The sequence below is a fragment of the Fimicolochytrium jonesii genome, assembly GCF_025526975.1.
Source record: "Fimicolochytrium jonesii strain JEL569 chromosome Unknown EV422scaffold_7, whole genome shotgun sequence".
Taxonomy (NCBI): Eukaryota; Fungi; Chytridiomycota; class Chytridiomycetes; order Spizellomycetales; family Powellomycetaceae; genus Fimicolochytrium; species Fimicolochytrium jonesii.
This window is the reverse complement of record NW_026515674.1, coordinates 708,878-724,023: the sequence shown is the minus strand read 5'-3', so window position 1 is coordinate 724,023 and position 15,146 is coordinate 708,878. Positions and strand designations below refer to the sequence as shown.

The 15,146-nt window shown below is 54.2% G+C and overlaps 4 protein-coding genes and 1 non-coding gene across 5 annotated transcripts; 3 read left to right on the top strand and 2 right to left on the bottom strand.

The window, feature by feature from the left end:
• Window positions 1-174: 174 nt before the first annotated feature.
• EV422DRAFT_566297 (uncharacterized protein) lies at window positions 175-4,036 on the bottom strand (the record flags this gene model as incomplete). Its single annotated transcript, XM_053072419.1, has 10 exons — window positions 175-1,433; window positions 1,528-1,696; window positions 1,773-2,006; window positions 2,076-2,399; window positions 2,470-2,687; window positions 2,756-2,897; window positions 2,972-3,118; window positions 3,177-3,583; window positions 3,712-3,885; window positions 3,991-4,036. The coding sequence occupies 10 exons, from the start codon at window positions 4,034-4,036 to the stop codon at window positions 175-177; spliced, it is 3,120 nt and encodes a 1,039-aa protein (XP_052926928.1).
• A 213-nt stretch (window positions 4,037-4,249) lies between these two features.
• On the bottom strand, window positions 4,250-6,749 carry EV422DRAFT_524743 (P-loop containing nucleoside triphosphate hydrolase protein). Its single transcript, XM_053070001.1, has 6 exons — window positions 6,440-6,749; window positions 6,064-6,191; window positions 5,699-5,820; window positions 4,998-5,626; window positions 4,596-4,935; window positions 4,250-4,519 (listed from the first exon to the last, which is right to left on the bottom strand). The coding sequence occupies exons 1-6, from the start codon at window positions 6,519-6,521 to the stop codon at window positions 4,459-4,461; spliced, it is 1,362 nt and encodes a 453-aa protein (XP_052926927.1). The 5' UTR covers window positions 6,522-6,749; the 3' UTR covers window positions 4,250-4,458.
• A 174-nt stretch (window positions 6,750-6,923) lies between these two features.
• EV422DRAFT_524742 (uncharacterized protein) lies at window positions 6,924-8,674 on the top strand. The gene is made up of 6 exons (XM_053070000.1): window positions 6,924-7,377; window positions 7,525-7,654; window positions 7,807-7,905; window positions 8,010-8,058; window positions 8,139-8,312; window positions 8,482-8,674. Exons 1-6 carry the CDS (start codon window positions 7,062-7,064, stop codon window positions 8,662-8,664), a joined length of 951 nt encoding a protein of 316 aa, XP_052926926.1. The 5' UTR covers window positions 6,924-7,061; the 3' UTR covers window positions 8,665-8,674.
• A 637-nt stretch (window positions 8,675-9,311) lies between these two features.
• Window positions 9,312-9,384, top strand: EV422DRAFT_t62. The gene has a single exon. It is a non-coding gene; the product is annotated as a tRNA-Cys (tRNA).
• A 1,773-nt stretch (window positions 9,385-11,157) lies between these two features.
• EV422DRAFT_613953 (uncharacterized protein) lies at window positions 11,158-13,988 on the top strand (the record flags this gene model as incomplete). Its single annotated transcript, XM_053073920.1, has 5 exons — window positions 11,158-12,215; window positions 12,335-12,749; window positions 12,816-12,865; window positions 12,917-13,115; window positions 13,182-13,988. 5 exons carry the CDS (start codon window positions 11,158-11,160, stop codon window positions 13,824-13,826), a joined length of 2,367 nt encoding a protein of 788 aa, XP_052926925.1. The 3' UTR covers window positions 13,827-13,988.
• Between the last annotated feature and the right edge of the window lie 1,158 nt (window positions 13,989-15,146).

The window sequence follows — 15,146 nt, the reverse complement described above, 5'->3', positions numbered from 1 at the left end:
GGAGACCTTCTACCGCGTTTGCATATTGGGACCGTACAGCCGTTGTCTATCGATTGGACACCTTTAACACTCACGCCGTTCGTGACCGAGCCAGCTGCGATGTTTTACTACACGGGCCATGTTAGGTACATATACTACAGATTATAGTGATTGATTGACCAGAAACCTGCCCCCCTATTCCTGCGCATCCGCCGCTTCGCTAGGTGGTGCCCGTCGACTCAATCCTTCCTGGGATTCACTACTTGGCGCAGCTGTTTGTGCGACCTCTGAAGCTGGTAACGTTTCAGAAACCGGTGATTGCTCCTCCACCGCGGCCGGCGGGTCGGGAACAACAGGCCCACTCGCCCCGGCCATACCACCCACACCCCCATGTGGTCTCCGCTGCTGTTGCTGCACGAGCGCCTGCTCTCTCGCCAGCCTCTCCATACCCCTCCGGATCTCCTCCTGCCGTCTCCGCAACACGCCTTGCCGCCACGCCAGGAGGGCGGCGGCTACCCCACACAGCATGACGATGATGAAGCTATCACTGGCTCCCGCCACTCCAAACCCGTCATCATCCAGCCCGCCCGCATCTTCTCCGAACCGTTCCAGGAAATCGTCGTACTCGTAATAGTCGTCCCACGGATTATGCTGTTGTTGTCGATGAGGCCGCGGCTCACCTTCGCCCGTCTTTCGATTCGCGCCACCCATAACCGCATCATTCGCGCCGCCGCCGCCGCCGGCAACAGGGTCAAAGTCCATATGTTGCACCTCATCCCCGCCCAAAAAGCTCGGAAACGATACGCCCGACCACAACCCGCCGTCCTTCACCCACCGCCAAAACATTTTCAGCCTCAGCTTCGCCAGGGCCAGGTTGACGGGCAAGTACGCCTCCGGATTTGTGACGAGACAGCGGTCGTAGAAGCGTTTGGCGAGATGGTAGTCCTGGGCTACGCCGATGCCCTTTTCGTGCATCCAGCCAAGGTTCCACATGGCGATGCTGGAGAATTCGTTGTCGGCGGCTACTTGGTAGTACACCGCCGCACGCTGGGGATCGCCTTTCGTGTGATGGTGCGTCGGCGAAGGGAAGAGGGACGATATATATCCGTTCAGGGTGTCGATGATGTCCTGGACGAAGGAGCGGCTGTCTTCTGGATCAGTGACGGGCGCCGTCTCCGGTTCAGCTGCGGACTTATCTCCGTCGGTAGGGGTAACGCCATCTTTGGCAGTGGTTTCCGTGGTTTTCGCTTCCGCCGCTTTCGGTACGCCCTGCCCGTAGTAGTAGTAATCGCCCATTTTTACCCGAGCGTTAACGTTGCCCTGGTTGGCTGCGCGGTTCCACAGGTACAGTGCGGTCGAGTGCGCGTCGTAAGGCTGAACGTCGGTTCTGTCCGACTTCTTTGTCGCGTGAGCGGGAGGTAAAAGTGCACCTGTTTTCTCTGGATTGTAGTATCCTGCCGGGGTGAGGAACAATCAAATCCACCGCGTTAGTCTTCCCGTTCCGGTCCGATGAATGTCATGATTTTCTCCGGGTTTCATGCTACGAACCTCGATCGATGATCCACGCAGCATTGGTCTGCGCCACTTCATACCCTCGCTCAGCTGCGAAAAGATACTTGATAAATGCCCCTTCGTAGTCCCCGGTACGGAAGTCCTCCGGTGCGGCATGGATGGTTGGATCGTGCCAATCGCCTTTCTCCGCGACGCTCTTATAGTACTACAGGACAAACTCAACCGTCAGTTCTTGGATATATAACACGAGTCTTCTTGCGAATGGCAGAAACGACACCCACCAAAACAGCGACGTGGCAAGTCGGCGCGGGCAGTCCGTATCCATACTCATGCATTTCGCCCAAATGGTACAAAGCCACAATGTGGCCTTTATTCCGGGCGGCATTGAACCAGCTCATCGCGTTCTGGTACTCTGCTTTGCCCCTTGCAAAGTACATTTTGCCCAGCCGGACTTGTGCATCCGCGTGGTCTTTCTTGGCTGCGAGGTTGAGGTAGCTTAGGCCTTTTGCGGGATCCTAAGATGACAAGTCAGGGTCAGTCCATGTGCTATAACGGGAGCAAATAAAACCACGAAAGAGACCTACCCTCGGAACACCCAGCCCCTCAATATACATAACCGCCAGCCCATGCAGACAGACCCCATTCTCATCCTCAGCACCTTTCTCAAACCACTTCCTCGCAGCATCCAGATTCACGTCCACACCCTCGCCGCGCCAATACATCTGCCCAATGAAGCCCATCGCAGACGTCGCGGCGTCGCGGACGGTCTGGGGCGCCTCCTCGCTGCTGCCGCGGGCGGGTTTGAGGCCGGGATGCTGGCTGGCGACTTGGCGGAAGTAAAGCATGGCTTTTTGAAAGTTTTGTTTAACGTTGTAGGAGCCGAGGTAGAATAGCTGGCCGATTAAGAGCTGGTTGGGAAACACAAATTTGATTGTTGGTTGACTGCACTCTGTTATTGCGCGTGCATGCTAGTAATACCTGTGCCAACGGATCCCCTCCATCCGCCTGCAACCGATAGTACTGCAAAATGTCCTCAGTGCTCATAGCCCCGCCCGATCTACCGCCCGACCGCAGGTTCGGGTCCCCGGTTCCACTCGCGCCAAAACCATAGACACCACCATCCTGATCCGGCAACCGCATCTTCGCAAGCGGCATGGCTAGCCCACCAGGTGGTCCGGAATTGAATCGTTCGACAGCTGGTTTCAGGAGGCCGAGATGAGAAATGGGAACGGATGTCTGGACGGGTGCTATAAAAGAACAGTACCTTTTTCAGCGACGCGCCTGTAGTAAACCACGGCGTCGTCACAGTTGCGCGGCGTAGCGATCCCCATAAGGTGCCAGTATCCGAGCGCCTGCTCTGCGATCGTGTCGCCTCCCACAACTGCGAAGCTGAGGTAAAGAAGCGCCTATTCCAGCCAAGCCACGGTAAGCCAATGTAGCCCCGACTTCATCCGTCATGCTACTGTCGACATCTGCGTACCTTCGCGTAATCTCTCTCAACTCCGATGCCTGTAGCATACATCAAACCCACTTGCCGTTGTCCTGCCGGCCGCCCCGTATCATGCGCAAGTTTCGAGTAGTAATTGAAGGCTCTGCTAGCGTTTCGCGGATGCTGGAATACCCCATACTACCAACGTTGCCTATCAGCAACCCTTCCTCTCCATCATAACAGCCCCACTGCTTACCAGAAGCATGTCTCCCATTATCTCAACCGCCCCGTCATGCCCATCATTCGCCAACGCCCTCAAAACCCTCAAAGCCTTTGTTCTCTTCACAGCCCAGGAATCCCCCTCCTCAATCCCCGGCAACGCCGTCCACGAGACATCCTCATCTCCCGCTTCCTCCCCCACATCCCCTTGCTCGCCGTCAGAGTCGACATGGGCGAGAATGCGCTGTCGGACCTCGTCGACGAGCTCGCCTAAGGGGCCAGGGAGGACGTTGCCGATCACGGCGTTGATGGCGGTTTGGAGGAGGTCGCCGTTGCTGCTGTCTGTGGGTGTGCGACGGGATTTGCGGCGGGCGAGGGATTTGAGGGTTCGGAGGGTTTCGTTGAAGGTTGCGTTTCGTTGTTCTTCCAGTGTGGCTTTGTTGGCTAGGATGGGTTTGGACGCATGGTAAGCAAGTTAACCGTTGGTGTTGAGCCTCGTCGATACCCGGCAACCATTGGACGCAACCATTGGATCCAACCAGTGGGCGTTAGACCGAGATGGCAGCACTCACCTTCCCCGGCCACATTTTCCTCCTTCGCACCCTCTCCCATTCCTCCTGAAACAGTATTTTCCAACGCCTTCCCCGGCCCGTCCGCATCACCATTCAACACCGCGGGGGTATCGACCGGCGCATCCGCTCTTACGATTGTGACCGCAACGAACCATACAAAGACGAGGGCAAACACTGTTGAGAGTAGCCAGTAAGCAGATGGACAAAATATGTAAGAACATCATAGGCATGCGGTCCACGTCATCCTCGAAATGCTGCAAGATCAGTTACGGTGCTTACCGAAGGTTTGCTTGGAGAGGCTTCGTTTACTTGAGTGGACCCTCATGTTCCGGGATAGCGATGGGATACGAAGAGGGCGGCCGTATCTGCTCCTAAGGACTAAACTTAAAACTATTCAATAGCCCGCAAATTGTGTGGTTGTCTGCTTGTCAAATGCGTAAGGATCGTGTGAACTTTTGAACGGCCGCACCTTGTCATGTCGCGTCAGGGAGGCATCGATGACATGTTCGCCAGCGTCCAGCTTCCAACATCAAGGCAATAGAGACAGATAATTACAATTGACCAATACAAAAACAAAATAAGCTATCAAACAAGCCCAAAGACTACTCTATGCATGGTATGGGAGTTGATGAGAGGAAGAACCAGCGAGCTGGGAAACTAGGGTGGATGGTGTGTGTGGGTTCGGGCGAGTGGGTTCAACTACAAGTGAGGGCGAGGTGTGTCAATGTTCCAAGACCGGGTCAGAATCTAAGACCGTGCTTCTGGCTCGACTGTGACTCCACGCTTGATGGTACCCCATCCGATCAATCTGATGAAGAAAACGAAGTTAGTGCATGCCCACCCCGATGCTACTTGTTCAACAACAGCAGAGACATATTACATACCGCCAATGCTTCTCAATACGCCTGGAAAGCGCAATCTTCTCCCCAATCTCCGTGCACGCGGGCGTGTTCAGTAAGATCTTGGCCATGTCAGCCTTGACGCTGACGACACGACCTCCGGTAGAGGTCGAGCCGATGTTGACCATGAGGACTTCGTGACGGGCGAGCTTCTGGACCTTTGTGCGCTTCTTGTCGTCCGACTTGACACCGAGGAGTTGGCGGAGAAGGAAGTAGTTGATTTCGAGCTCGGTGTAGATGGCAGAGAGCTTGCCGACGGCGCCGAGTACTTGGCCGACGAGACGGTCGGCACGGCAGAGTGTAGGGTCAATCAGTGTTCCGACACCTATAATGATGTGTTAGTTTGCGTGAAAACTCAAGGGATACGGATTTGCAAGATGCACCCACCAATGAGACCACCAGGGACGGCAAACTTTAGCTCGTTGTTCTCGGCGTGCAGGGACACAATCTTGGAGTAGATAGGCTTGCAGCTGACCTTGCCCTCGCTGTCCTTTGTGACGATTCCAGGACGGACCTCAACCTCATCTCCGAGCTTCAGAACACCGCACAGAATACTTCCACCAGCAACACCACCCTTCAGATCGTCAACCTCGGCACCAGGTTTGTTGACGTCGAATGAACGAATGACAATCAACCGTGGGTCGGCGGAAAAGTCACGGACGGGGATGGGGATCTTGCTGACGATGTATTCGTTGATGGCGTCGATGTTGTACTTCAGCTGGGCGGAGATGGGGATGATGGGTGCGCTATCGGCCACAGTTCCCTTGACGAACTTCAAGATGCTCTCGTGATGTTCCTCAGCAGCGGACTCCTTGATCAAGTCGACCTTGTTTTGCAGAATGAGAATGTGTTGCAGTTTCATGATCTCGATGGCGGCCAAGTGTTCGGATGTCTGTGGTTGAGGGCAGCTTTCGTTCCCTGCAATCAAAAGCAGTGCGGCGTCCATGACCGCGGCTCCGTTCAACATTGTGGCCATAAGAATATCGTGCCCAGGGCAATCAACGAAGGACACATGTCTAGAAATTCATTTGTAGAGCGTCCGTTAGATCCCCGCTCGTCCTAAAGAACGTCACCGAGAGAGGCCATACCTCAGAAGCCTCATGCGGCCCATGCAGCCCACGCGATCGCACGCAGCTCCTTCTGCCGTGTCACTTTTGAAGGATCGGTAACATCCGGGACGAGGGCAAGCGTCGTTATCGCATTTGAAGATCTAAAAATGGGCGGAACGAGTGCGAAGATAGTCGATGAGCATCGGGTTGACTTCAACTCTCATATGTTCTCCGAGCATCACATTCTGAAAGCTCCGAAGCCATCTGCGTACTGGTAGCTTTGCCAAAATAGTTTCATGGGGCATTCCGACTGGTGAGGTGCTGGCAAGTCGTCTCCTCATGGCTCAGGAAGTTCGGCAGTTGAGAAGTCCTCCTCAGATTCTCCGTCAGATTAGCAAGCTCACCTTGGCATTCGCATAACCGAGTTTGATGGTAATGTTGCGGACAAGCTCGTTTTTGAAGCGAACAGTTTGAACTCCCGAAATAGCTTTCACTACAGTCGACTTTCCGTGTGCTACGTGCCCGATGGTTCCTATAACACGCCAAGGAGAACAAGTCAGCAGCGGGAAAGATGTTCCGAACGCCCTTCTGACAGCTTCTTCCCCAGTACAAGCGCTGCCCTGCGAGTCCTTCGCCCAGACCATTTTTCCTTCCGATATGATTAGAAGACACTGTTCTGTGATCTCCACGGGCCATTCCAGGTGCTGATCTGACTTCGACTGGTCCTCGGCCAGCACCAAAAACTCCATCCTTCGACTTCACGAGCGCACTCATTCCTACCTATGTTGATTGTTGCCTGGTTTGCAATGACCTCGGGGGAAAGTGGGTTGAGAGAAGCGTAGTCTAACTCGGCGGCCGCCATACTGGAGGATTTTGTTGAGTAAATGTTATTCGTGGGAGAGGGTAGTTGTGTCGTCGACGTCGGGCGGTCCTGTGCGCTAAGAGTTCACTGCTGTTTACTCTGGGAGTCGAGCTTTCCAAGGTAAACGGGGTGTACCGAAGTGGCTGCTGTGAAGTGTTGCAATGGGGGTCCTAATCTCGAAAGCCCGGCGGGAGTGTTTTTCGAGCGTTGGTTGGGGTCTCTTCGTCGGGGCCTGCCTTCTCTGCCTGCCTGTAGTTATAAGTGAGCTGAGTGAGTCAAATGAATTGGTAGGGGAATCACTCACGTGACCATACGCCATAGAGTTATAATCTGGGCAAAGTCCACTGTTGTAAACTGGCTGGACGGTTCGATTCCCCGACGGCTTTTTGCCAGATCGTTTGGGACACTGTCATTTCCGCCTTTCCCGAGGACCGTCGCGACCTGTTCGCGACCACCCCGACACCTCTTTTCTCTCCAATCCTTGTTCTTCCTCGCTTTCGGCCTAACACATAGCAGCACAGGTCTCGTTCCCTGCTCGCAATGCCCTCCTTCCCTTCGCCCCCCTTTCTCCTGGCGCTTCGCGCCGGCAATCCGCTCCTCCCCACCATTGCCCTCGACACACCAACAGTAGCAAAAACATTCCGTTCGCCGACGCTGTCAGCTTTCCAGTGCCATCACCTCTCTTCCTCACCACAGCGCCAATCACCCGAGGCAACACTGCTTCACTCCGCTGGACGGCCTCGCCGCAGGGCTATCCCGACTCCGCCGACATGCACTCAACGCCGTGCAAACATGTACCAGGGAAACCCTAACCAAACGCCTATAAGTCTCAGACCCATCAAGGCGAATATCATCAGTACGTTTCTCTGAAAACTGTGTAGCAGGAGTCTTTTTCTGAGGTTGGAGAGGCTTGGATTGGATGGCCGGAAAGACGCTGAGACCTTGCGTCCCAAGTCAGGGTGTATATCCGGGATGCTTATTCCTCTTACGTCTTCTTGAACAGACCCCGATTTACCGCTTCCATTATCGCGAACACCGTTCCCTATCGCGTTTAACCCACTGCGACTGAACTGGACGAATTTCAAGAACTACGTGTGGCGGCAGGGCAGGCTGCAGTTCAACGATTGGATGAGGTGTGTTTTCGTGATGTTGAGCAAAATCGTGTGGTGTGCGCTAGGGTGCATCACACTGCTGGCGGTCTCAATTCAGATGGATGAGCGGAGATGCCAGGGAATGTTGTCCGACCCTCATCTAATGTCCCCTCTCCCGGTGCGAAATCACATAGCTATTGGAAGATCAACGATAAGGTCTCTGGGCACAAGGCGAAGGATTTGGCCACCCTGGCGGAGCAGAAGTACATTCTGATGAACGAGGCTTTTGCGAGGTAAAACGGAGAAGGACATGCGATTGGAGTGATGGAGGAGCCCGACGGGAACGGGGTGAGGAAGACATTGGCTGATGTCTTGTTTGCTGCGTTTGCGTTTGAAGTGGAGACGAGATTGAGCTTAGCAAACTAGTTGAAGAGTCCATGTTGGCGGTGAGTTCATGCCCTCTGGGTATTCTGGGTACCGCAAGCGTCATTCGAACACGGACTCGCTCCTGACCATGCACTTCCAGACCCTTAGAAAGGAAATCAAAGCCGCAAAAGAGATCGGCGGCTACCGCACGTGGAAGGCGCACGGCAACTTCGGGAAGCCAAAGACTTTGCGCATCTACATCCTCCAGGCCGATCTTGGCCAGGGTAGAATCCGCGAGATTGTCCAGGCTACCGTGAGGGTATCGGTTAAGCAGGTAAGCATCGGATGACTGAGCGTTGTATGGTGTACAGTGGATACCTGCGCAGATGTCATGCTTATGGGAGGCGAGACATGTCGTATCTGTGGCGTCCCTTTGCCGGCACACCAAGCAGCATGCTTCTAACCCACTTTACCGTCTCTCCCACTCTCTCACACACTCATAGTCGATAGTATGGAACGACCACCGAGGGAACCGCATCAGTGGCGACCCCAATGCGGTCAACGACAGGATCACTGAATACATTGTCCTGCAGCGGACGCTACCCACCGCCGATGAGGTCCAGGTGACAGGCAAGCAGAGCAAGACGCAGGGGTGGAAGATTGCGGGGAAGGTGCCTGCCCCATGAGAGGGAGAGGTGGTGGGGTTGACGCCGTTTAGTGCTAATCATTGGGGGAATGGAGTATTAGAGGTAGAAAGGTTGATACCGTAGCCATGCTAGTTCTGTAGCTACCTTGATATCAGATGTGAGCATCGTGAGCACCTACGGCGCACTGTACATAGTAATGTATGTATGCGATAGCTTCTCTCCGAATATGACGGTCGGCTGGAAGAGGTGCACCACAATTAATGCATTGAGACGCAGAGGTATGTGTCATTATTATTGCACAATAGGCAGCAGGGCAGGAATTAGACAACCAGTTCGCACGCCCGAGAGAGGTACTCTTCTAGATGCCTGTGCATTGCCAACCTCATCTGGGTGCTTTCAGAGTCAAACAGTCTACCACAGTACTTAGATAGTAGAACAATTAGCAATTAGTAACTGGCCACCTTCACCGGGGACTAGGCAGCGGGAATTCGACAACCAGACTGTCTGCACGCCCCAGATAGGTACTCTTCTATGACATCTGGCCGCACAGCTTCACAAAAAGGTTCAGTACAGAATCTTCGAAACGCTCGATCCCCACAAATGCGGCGTCGGTCCACAATTTACAACGGCGAGTCCAATTTTGGCATGACCCATAAGTACAAGCGTACAGTCCAACACTCCAAAAAGGAGGTATAGGCTCAGTGGCAGAGCTCCCGATTGCAGCTCGGGCGGTCCTGCGTTCGAATCGCAGTGCCTCCTTTCGTTTTTCATTTTTTTTCGCACTTTCCGTCATCGCGACGAGAGTGGCATGGCATGTGCTTACGTAGTGCTCGGGACTCGGAACAACGCGGTTGTTTTCTCCACTACCACAAAACTGTCCTCCTCACTGGCCAGAGACACATTGCGCAAGATCATCATCGCATTTGCCAAACCTTTTCCCAGTTTCTCCGTTCTCAGCCTTCTTACCAGCGCTCCAAGGCAGTGGCGGGGGTGATACGGATGTACTGTCCGTTTCTCCGTTCTCCGCCGCGCTGGCGGGGCAACGGAATGCAATGGGACGGTTGCCCTCTGCTAATAGAAGAGCTATGACCACTGCCGGCTAGGCCAGGCGTGGTATTTACTGCCGGCAAGGCCAGGCGTAATTGTTAGCTTGACTTTTGGTGGGAGGTATTCTGCCATTGCTTTTTGCGGTGCGGGCATGCCTGCGTAGGAATGCTACTTCTTCCTCACAGAACGTGCGGTACTGTGTGTACACCAAAAACTCGAATTCATTCATACTGCGGGCCGTTATGGACCCGCCGTATTCTCGTTCAATGGGTGAGAGGAGAGACGACTAGAGAGAGCATCCGGCAGATCGATGGAAACAACCTCCTACCTTGCATGGGGACGTCTAGCACTGAATCTGGAGATGCCCTAAAAAACGAGGCTAGCCAGTCACTCTGAAAGCATCATGGGCCAAATTCCCTCTTCACGCCACATTCGCCTCATTCGCCCGCGGTACGCGTACCCTGTCACCTTGTCAAAATTCGACAGCTCAAAGACTGCCACCTTTACAACCGAGTTGGGAGGCGACCGACACCTTTACAACCCAGTTCCTTGAACATATTTCAAAAACCGCCATCCGTCCTAACTCGATCACCTATTCAATTGGAAATCCGTCTTGGTATTTCATACCTGAATTGGTAAGTGCGCCTTGACTTTGGCCTCCGGCGGGTCGGTTGCGCCTACTGGACTGACACTTCTGATAAAAGTTGACGGCTCAAACGCACACCGCCCTGCACTTGACGGCTTCAAATCAGACGACCGTCGCATCGCCATCTGGTGCAGAGTTTCTCCCACTTGGTTGTAAGCACAGAAGATTTGACTTTCGCTACAAGGTGTGAGTGTTCCTGCACGTGTTTGGCGTTCAGCGATTCGGTTGGAACTAGTCGCTTTGTGTGTTACAACCTCTCACGCCGCTCTAAAATCCCACTGAACAGACGCCTTGCACAGGAAGAAGACGGCTGCCGGACAATCGCTCTTCTGACGCTCCACTCGATTGTTTCCGATTTCATAACCCTGGCTTGAGAAGGACATCGATCAGGTAAGACACCAAGCAACGACCACGAGAGAAACACTGGGAGCGGTGGTAAGGCGAGGGGGAACGGTGTGGGGCGGAGCGGGGAGGGAAGCGTTGCGGCGAGGGGTGGGTGTGCCGGGTGCGACAAACAATACCCATATACGGGCGGGGGGGGGGGGGGGGGTTGGGCAAAGTCAACCCCCGAGGTGGGAGCGGGAGGAGGATGTTGCTGGAGCCTGGTCGAGATATTGCAGCAAACACACTCCAAACCTTATGCTCTTCCTACGTCTGTGCTCACAGAAGGACCGCTGAGAAACTTCACGCCAATCACCGTAACCACCAACCCCAAACCGTCGCTCCATACTTCGCTCACACTACCACCACCGATTGTTACCAACCGACACCACCGACTGCCACACTCCCAGATCACTTGTCACATCACCTCGCGACCTCCGAACCTCTCCGCCTACATCATGTCGAGACAACTGCTTGCAAAATCTCACTCCGACTTTTCCAATCGTCGGACCCCATTCCGCGATGCCCTCCGCAAGGGAAACAGCTTGTCTGCTCTCCCAGCTGCCCTCAACCTCGCAGACCCTATTGGTCTGGTTAACATCGATCGCATCCAAAGGATAGTGCACACGGAAGTATGCCGCCGCATGCAGAGTGCTGGGCTCCCCACATCCTCCTTGGACATTAAGCACATCAAGTTTTTGTGCCCTACGGATGCCGACAACGTTGATAAAGCAGTGCGGTTTGAAAAGCTTTGGAGGAATCCTCTCTTCGTGTCGGACGAAGATATGATGATGTCACTCTTTCTCATGGAGGGAGGGGCAGCCAATGAAGGAGACGGCACCCAGCTCTTTTACGTTCGAAGCTGGACGATGACGGTGTCTGACTTTAAGGCAATCATTGCCTCTTGGTCAAGGGAGGAATTGGACCCACCGGAAACAGCACCATGGATCACCGCTATGGCAGGAAATCCCTCGGTGACAGTGGTCTCCATTCGATATGTAGGGACGTGTGAGCTCCCGTCCACACCGGAAGGCCGCTTTCAGAATGACTCCAAACGCCCCTACGGCCTCCCCCCCCAATTCCTTGGGACACTTCAAGAGTTGTTCCCAGACGTTTACGTAGCAGCGAGAATGTTCACCTTCCCAGCCGCCACTCAAGGGGGCTATGTCGCAAGGACCATCAGGGACGACCGGGAACGTGCAATGATTCATTTCTTCGGAATGAACAACCTCTTGAACTGTCAAACCGGCGGCTTCTACACCCAATACCTCCCACCCATAAGGGATCACACGCTCTTCTTGAACTTGAGAACGGATGTCTTCTCCCGACTTACAAACGCCCAAAGTACCGCTCCCGCCACTGTCAATGCTCGCCCCTTCAAGGGTGCTGCTCTGCGCCGATGGGTGACCCAGGTCCTCGATTTCAGTCAAACACATCCGGCCACTACCGGTACCGCTCATCACCTCATGCCCGAGACGCTCCTCGAATGGATGATCCTCCAATCGCAAGGAAGCAGGTATGAGGGCAACAGGCAGATTGCGGCAATCCTTGGAAAGGACATTACCGGAGAAGGTTATTTGGGGGGAGCTACTGCACATCCATTTTGGGCTTCCGCACAAGTTCCCCGTTGTCAAGAGCCGGATACTTGACCCGCGATTTCCTCGCCCGCCTGCAGCACTACGAGGCCACATCAACAACCCTCCCCACCAACTGGGAGCCTGCCCAGCTAGATCCTGAAATCTTCGCTTTTGCTGACCTATACCCATTCTTGCGGAAGTCTGAGAAACCTTGGTGCATGGCAAATCTCCGGGCTTGGATGGAGATCGTTCAACCATTCATCAGCCTTCCAATGGGCCAGCAGGTGACCGGTGTGGTCACTGGGAACTTTGCTCATGCGTACGGCATCCCGACAAAACGATTCTTTGACCACATCGTAACCTTGAGTCTGCACACATTTGCAGACCTTGAGTGGATTTACAACGTTGACGGCCACGACGGGCGTGTGCGCTCAGCCACCTGTACCGTTGTCATTCCCGCGTCAAGGTTGCAGGTATGAAGATGCAGTGTTCTGTTCAAAACGGGAATGGGAATCAAGCAATGACGATTTTGTATGCAGGCCTTGCGTACGGCGCTCCCAACTCCGCTGAGCGCCTTCGACAAGTCGAGGTACTGTACAGGCTAGCCCTCTCGGACGCGATGATGCACGCTACTGGACAGGCTTGGAAGAACTGGGCAGCCGCGCCTCGAAAAGGAGCGGCTACATGATGTCGTCAATGCAGGCCGCAGCAGCAAACATCCCTGGTCGGCTACATTGGCTCATGTTTTGCAGACTGTTGCACCTGCGGGTGCGGTGGGAACGGATTGGATGAATGACCCACAAGCAGTCAATGCTGCAATTGGCCGGAAAGCAGCTCAGGTATGTGCGCTCCGATGGTCAGGTCAAGGAGACATCACTAATCACGCCTCTAGTTGCATCTCACAGATGCGCGTTGGATACCCCCCGGATTTCTATCAGGCTGACCGCCAACGAGAGAGAGCAATCCGTCGACATGGAGGGGACCCAAACGACCCCATACAGCAATTCACAACTATCTTGGAGGGGCGCGAAGTGTCTGTGTACGCAAATGCCCGCATAGTGCTGCTCTGGCAAGACCCTCAGCCTCCGGCAGGCCAACTTGCCAATCGAAGAATCATTATTCCTATGCATCGGGATGCAGTCGGTGTCACTGATGATGACAAGCAGCGCTTTGTCAGATTCCTCGAGCACGGTATCGGCCTTGCCAACGAACGTGGGATCCTACTTACTCGCCCGAGTCATCTCCCGACGGAAGGCGTCCTTCGCCGCACGGAGTTTGTGAACCATGCCGATGGGGATACCTTGCTTAGGATCTGGACCGCCGAGCGTGCTCGAATTGCACCGCATGTGCAAGCCCCGGCCAACCAGTCGGTCAACAGAGGTGCAGCAGCTCTCTCAAATCGCACACAGCGCCATACCTTCCCCATCGCCCCCAATGATGCAGCCTGGCTCTTCCAGACCTTTCTTGACCGCGAGTTCCCGAACGGCGAATTCTTCCGTGCAGGACGTGCCGATCACTGGGGGGACAACCCAATGTCCCTGACCCGGTAACCACACTGATGATGCCAGTACCCTCGATCTGGCCATCCTGGTCGCAGTTTCTTGCCGATAATGCAGCACATCCGTACGCAGAGGCGCTGAGTTCTTGGACCCCCAATACCCAAGGTGTAAAGCTTATGCTGGCGAAACATCTTTGGACTGCGCCGGATGCTCTATGAGAAAAAAAAGCAGAAGCGCGTCACTGGCGGGGGCTCAACCATCAACTGCCGCATATTCAAAATCAGTGGCCCGGGAGCGCACCAGTGATCGTGGCATCTGCGGTGGCACTATTCCGCCCTCATGTGCCAAATCTCAAGGCTGCCTTTGCCTCCTGCCTCATTCGTATTGATCTCTCATCGTTTGCTAGATTCGCCTCACTCGTCTCGCTTTACCTTCAATACCTCGTTCGCAACCTTCGGAAATTCGCCTCATTCAAGCCTTTCACATCCTTATTCTGTCCTCCTTTGGCTTTATTCATGCACGCGTCAGTGTCAATGCCTTTCTGTATGGCGTGAAGAGCGTAGAAAGTTTAGCATTTCTTCTGGTGCTCCATCAGATTCCCGGCGTACATAGCATATGTCTCCCTACTTTTTAGTACTTTTTTGTTAGTGACTCTGCTCATCCGTACATGGTTGAGATCTCGTTCCGTGCTGACGGATTGATTGAACTGGTGATGATTTGCCTCCATATCAATTGAATTACATACGTACATACATTCGGCCAGCGGTCCACGATGGTGGTGCACTGTCAATTCTGGCCACTCCGCCAGACCGCGAACGCGTCGATGCCGCAAGCCCGTGTTCGCGGCGCTGCTCCATCGCGTTCGCGCTACGTCCAGGTGGGGGGTTGAATACAGGTTTCCGCAAGCCGTTTCCAATCGCATCTGCAATGGATGCTCTACCACTGAGCTCTACCTCTTATTGAATACACGTTTCCGCAAGCCCTTTTGTATCGCTAAAGATTGCACATCATTATGCTCTGCCATTGCTCTGCCATTACAAGTTTTCCAAGTTCTTCGGCCTGTGTATGTAGTACCTCCCATACGCGGGGGATGGAATCTGACTTCTTCACCACGCGGGACTCTGCAGGAATCCACGTCCGTCGGGATCATGCCTGTTCATTTTCCTTATGGCTCTCGGATTCCTGGTTTTCTCGGACGGGCGCTCGCCAAGCAGTCGAGAACAGCAAAATCTGTGAACTCCGCCCCATTGCACCTCCAAGTGCCCTTTTCAATTGTCAAGGATCCTACAGTATGTATGGGGGCAGGGCAGCAGGCTCGTGCCCACTGCAATATTTCGACGCCCAGTCTTCATTATTGTGATCCACCCCACC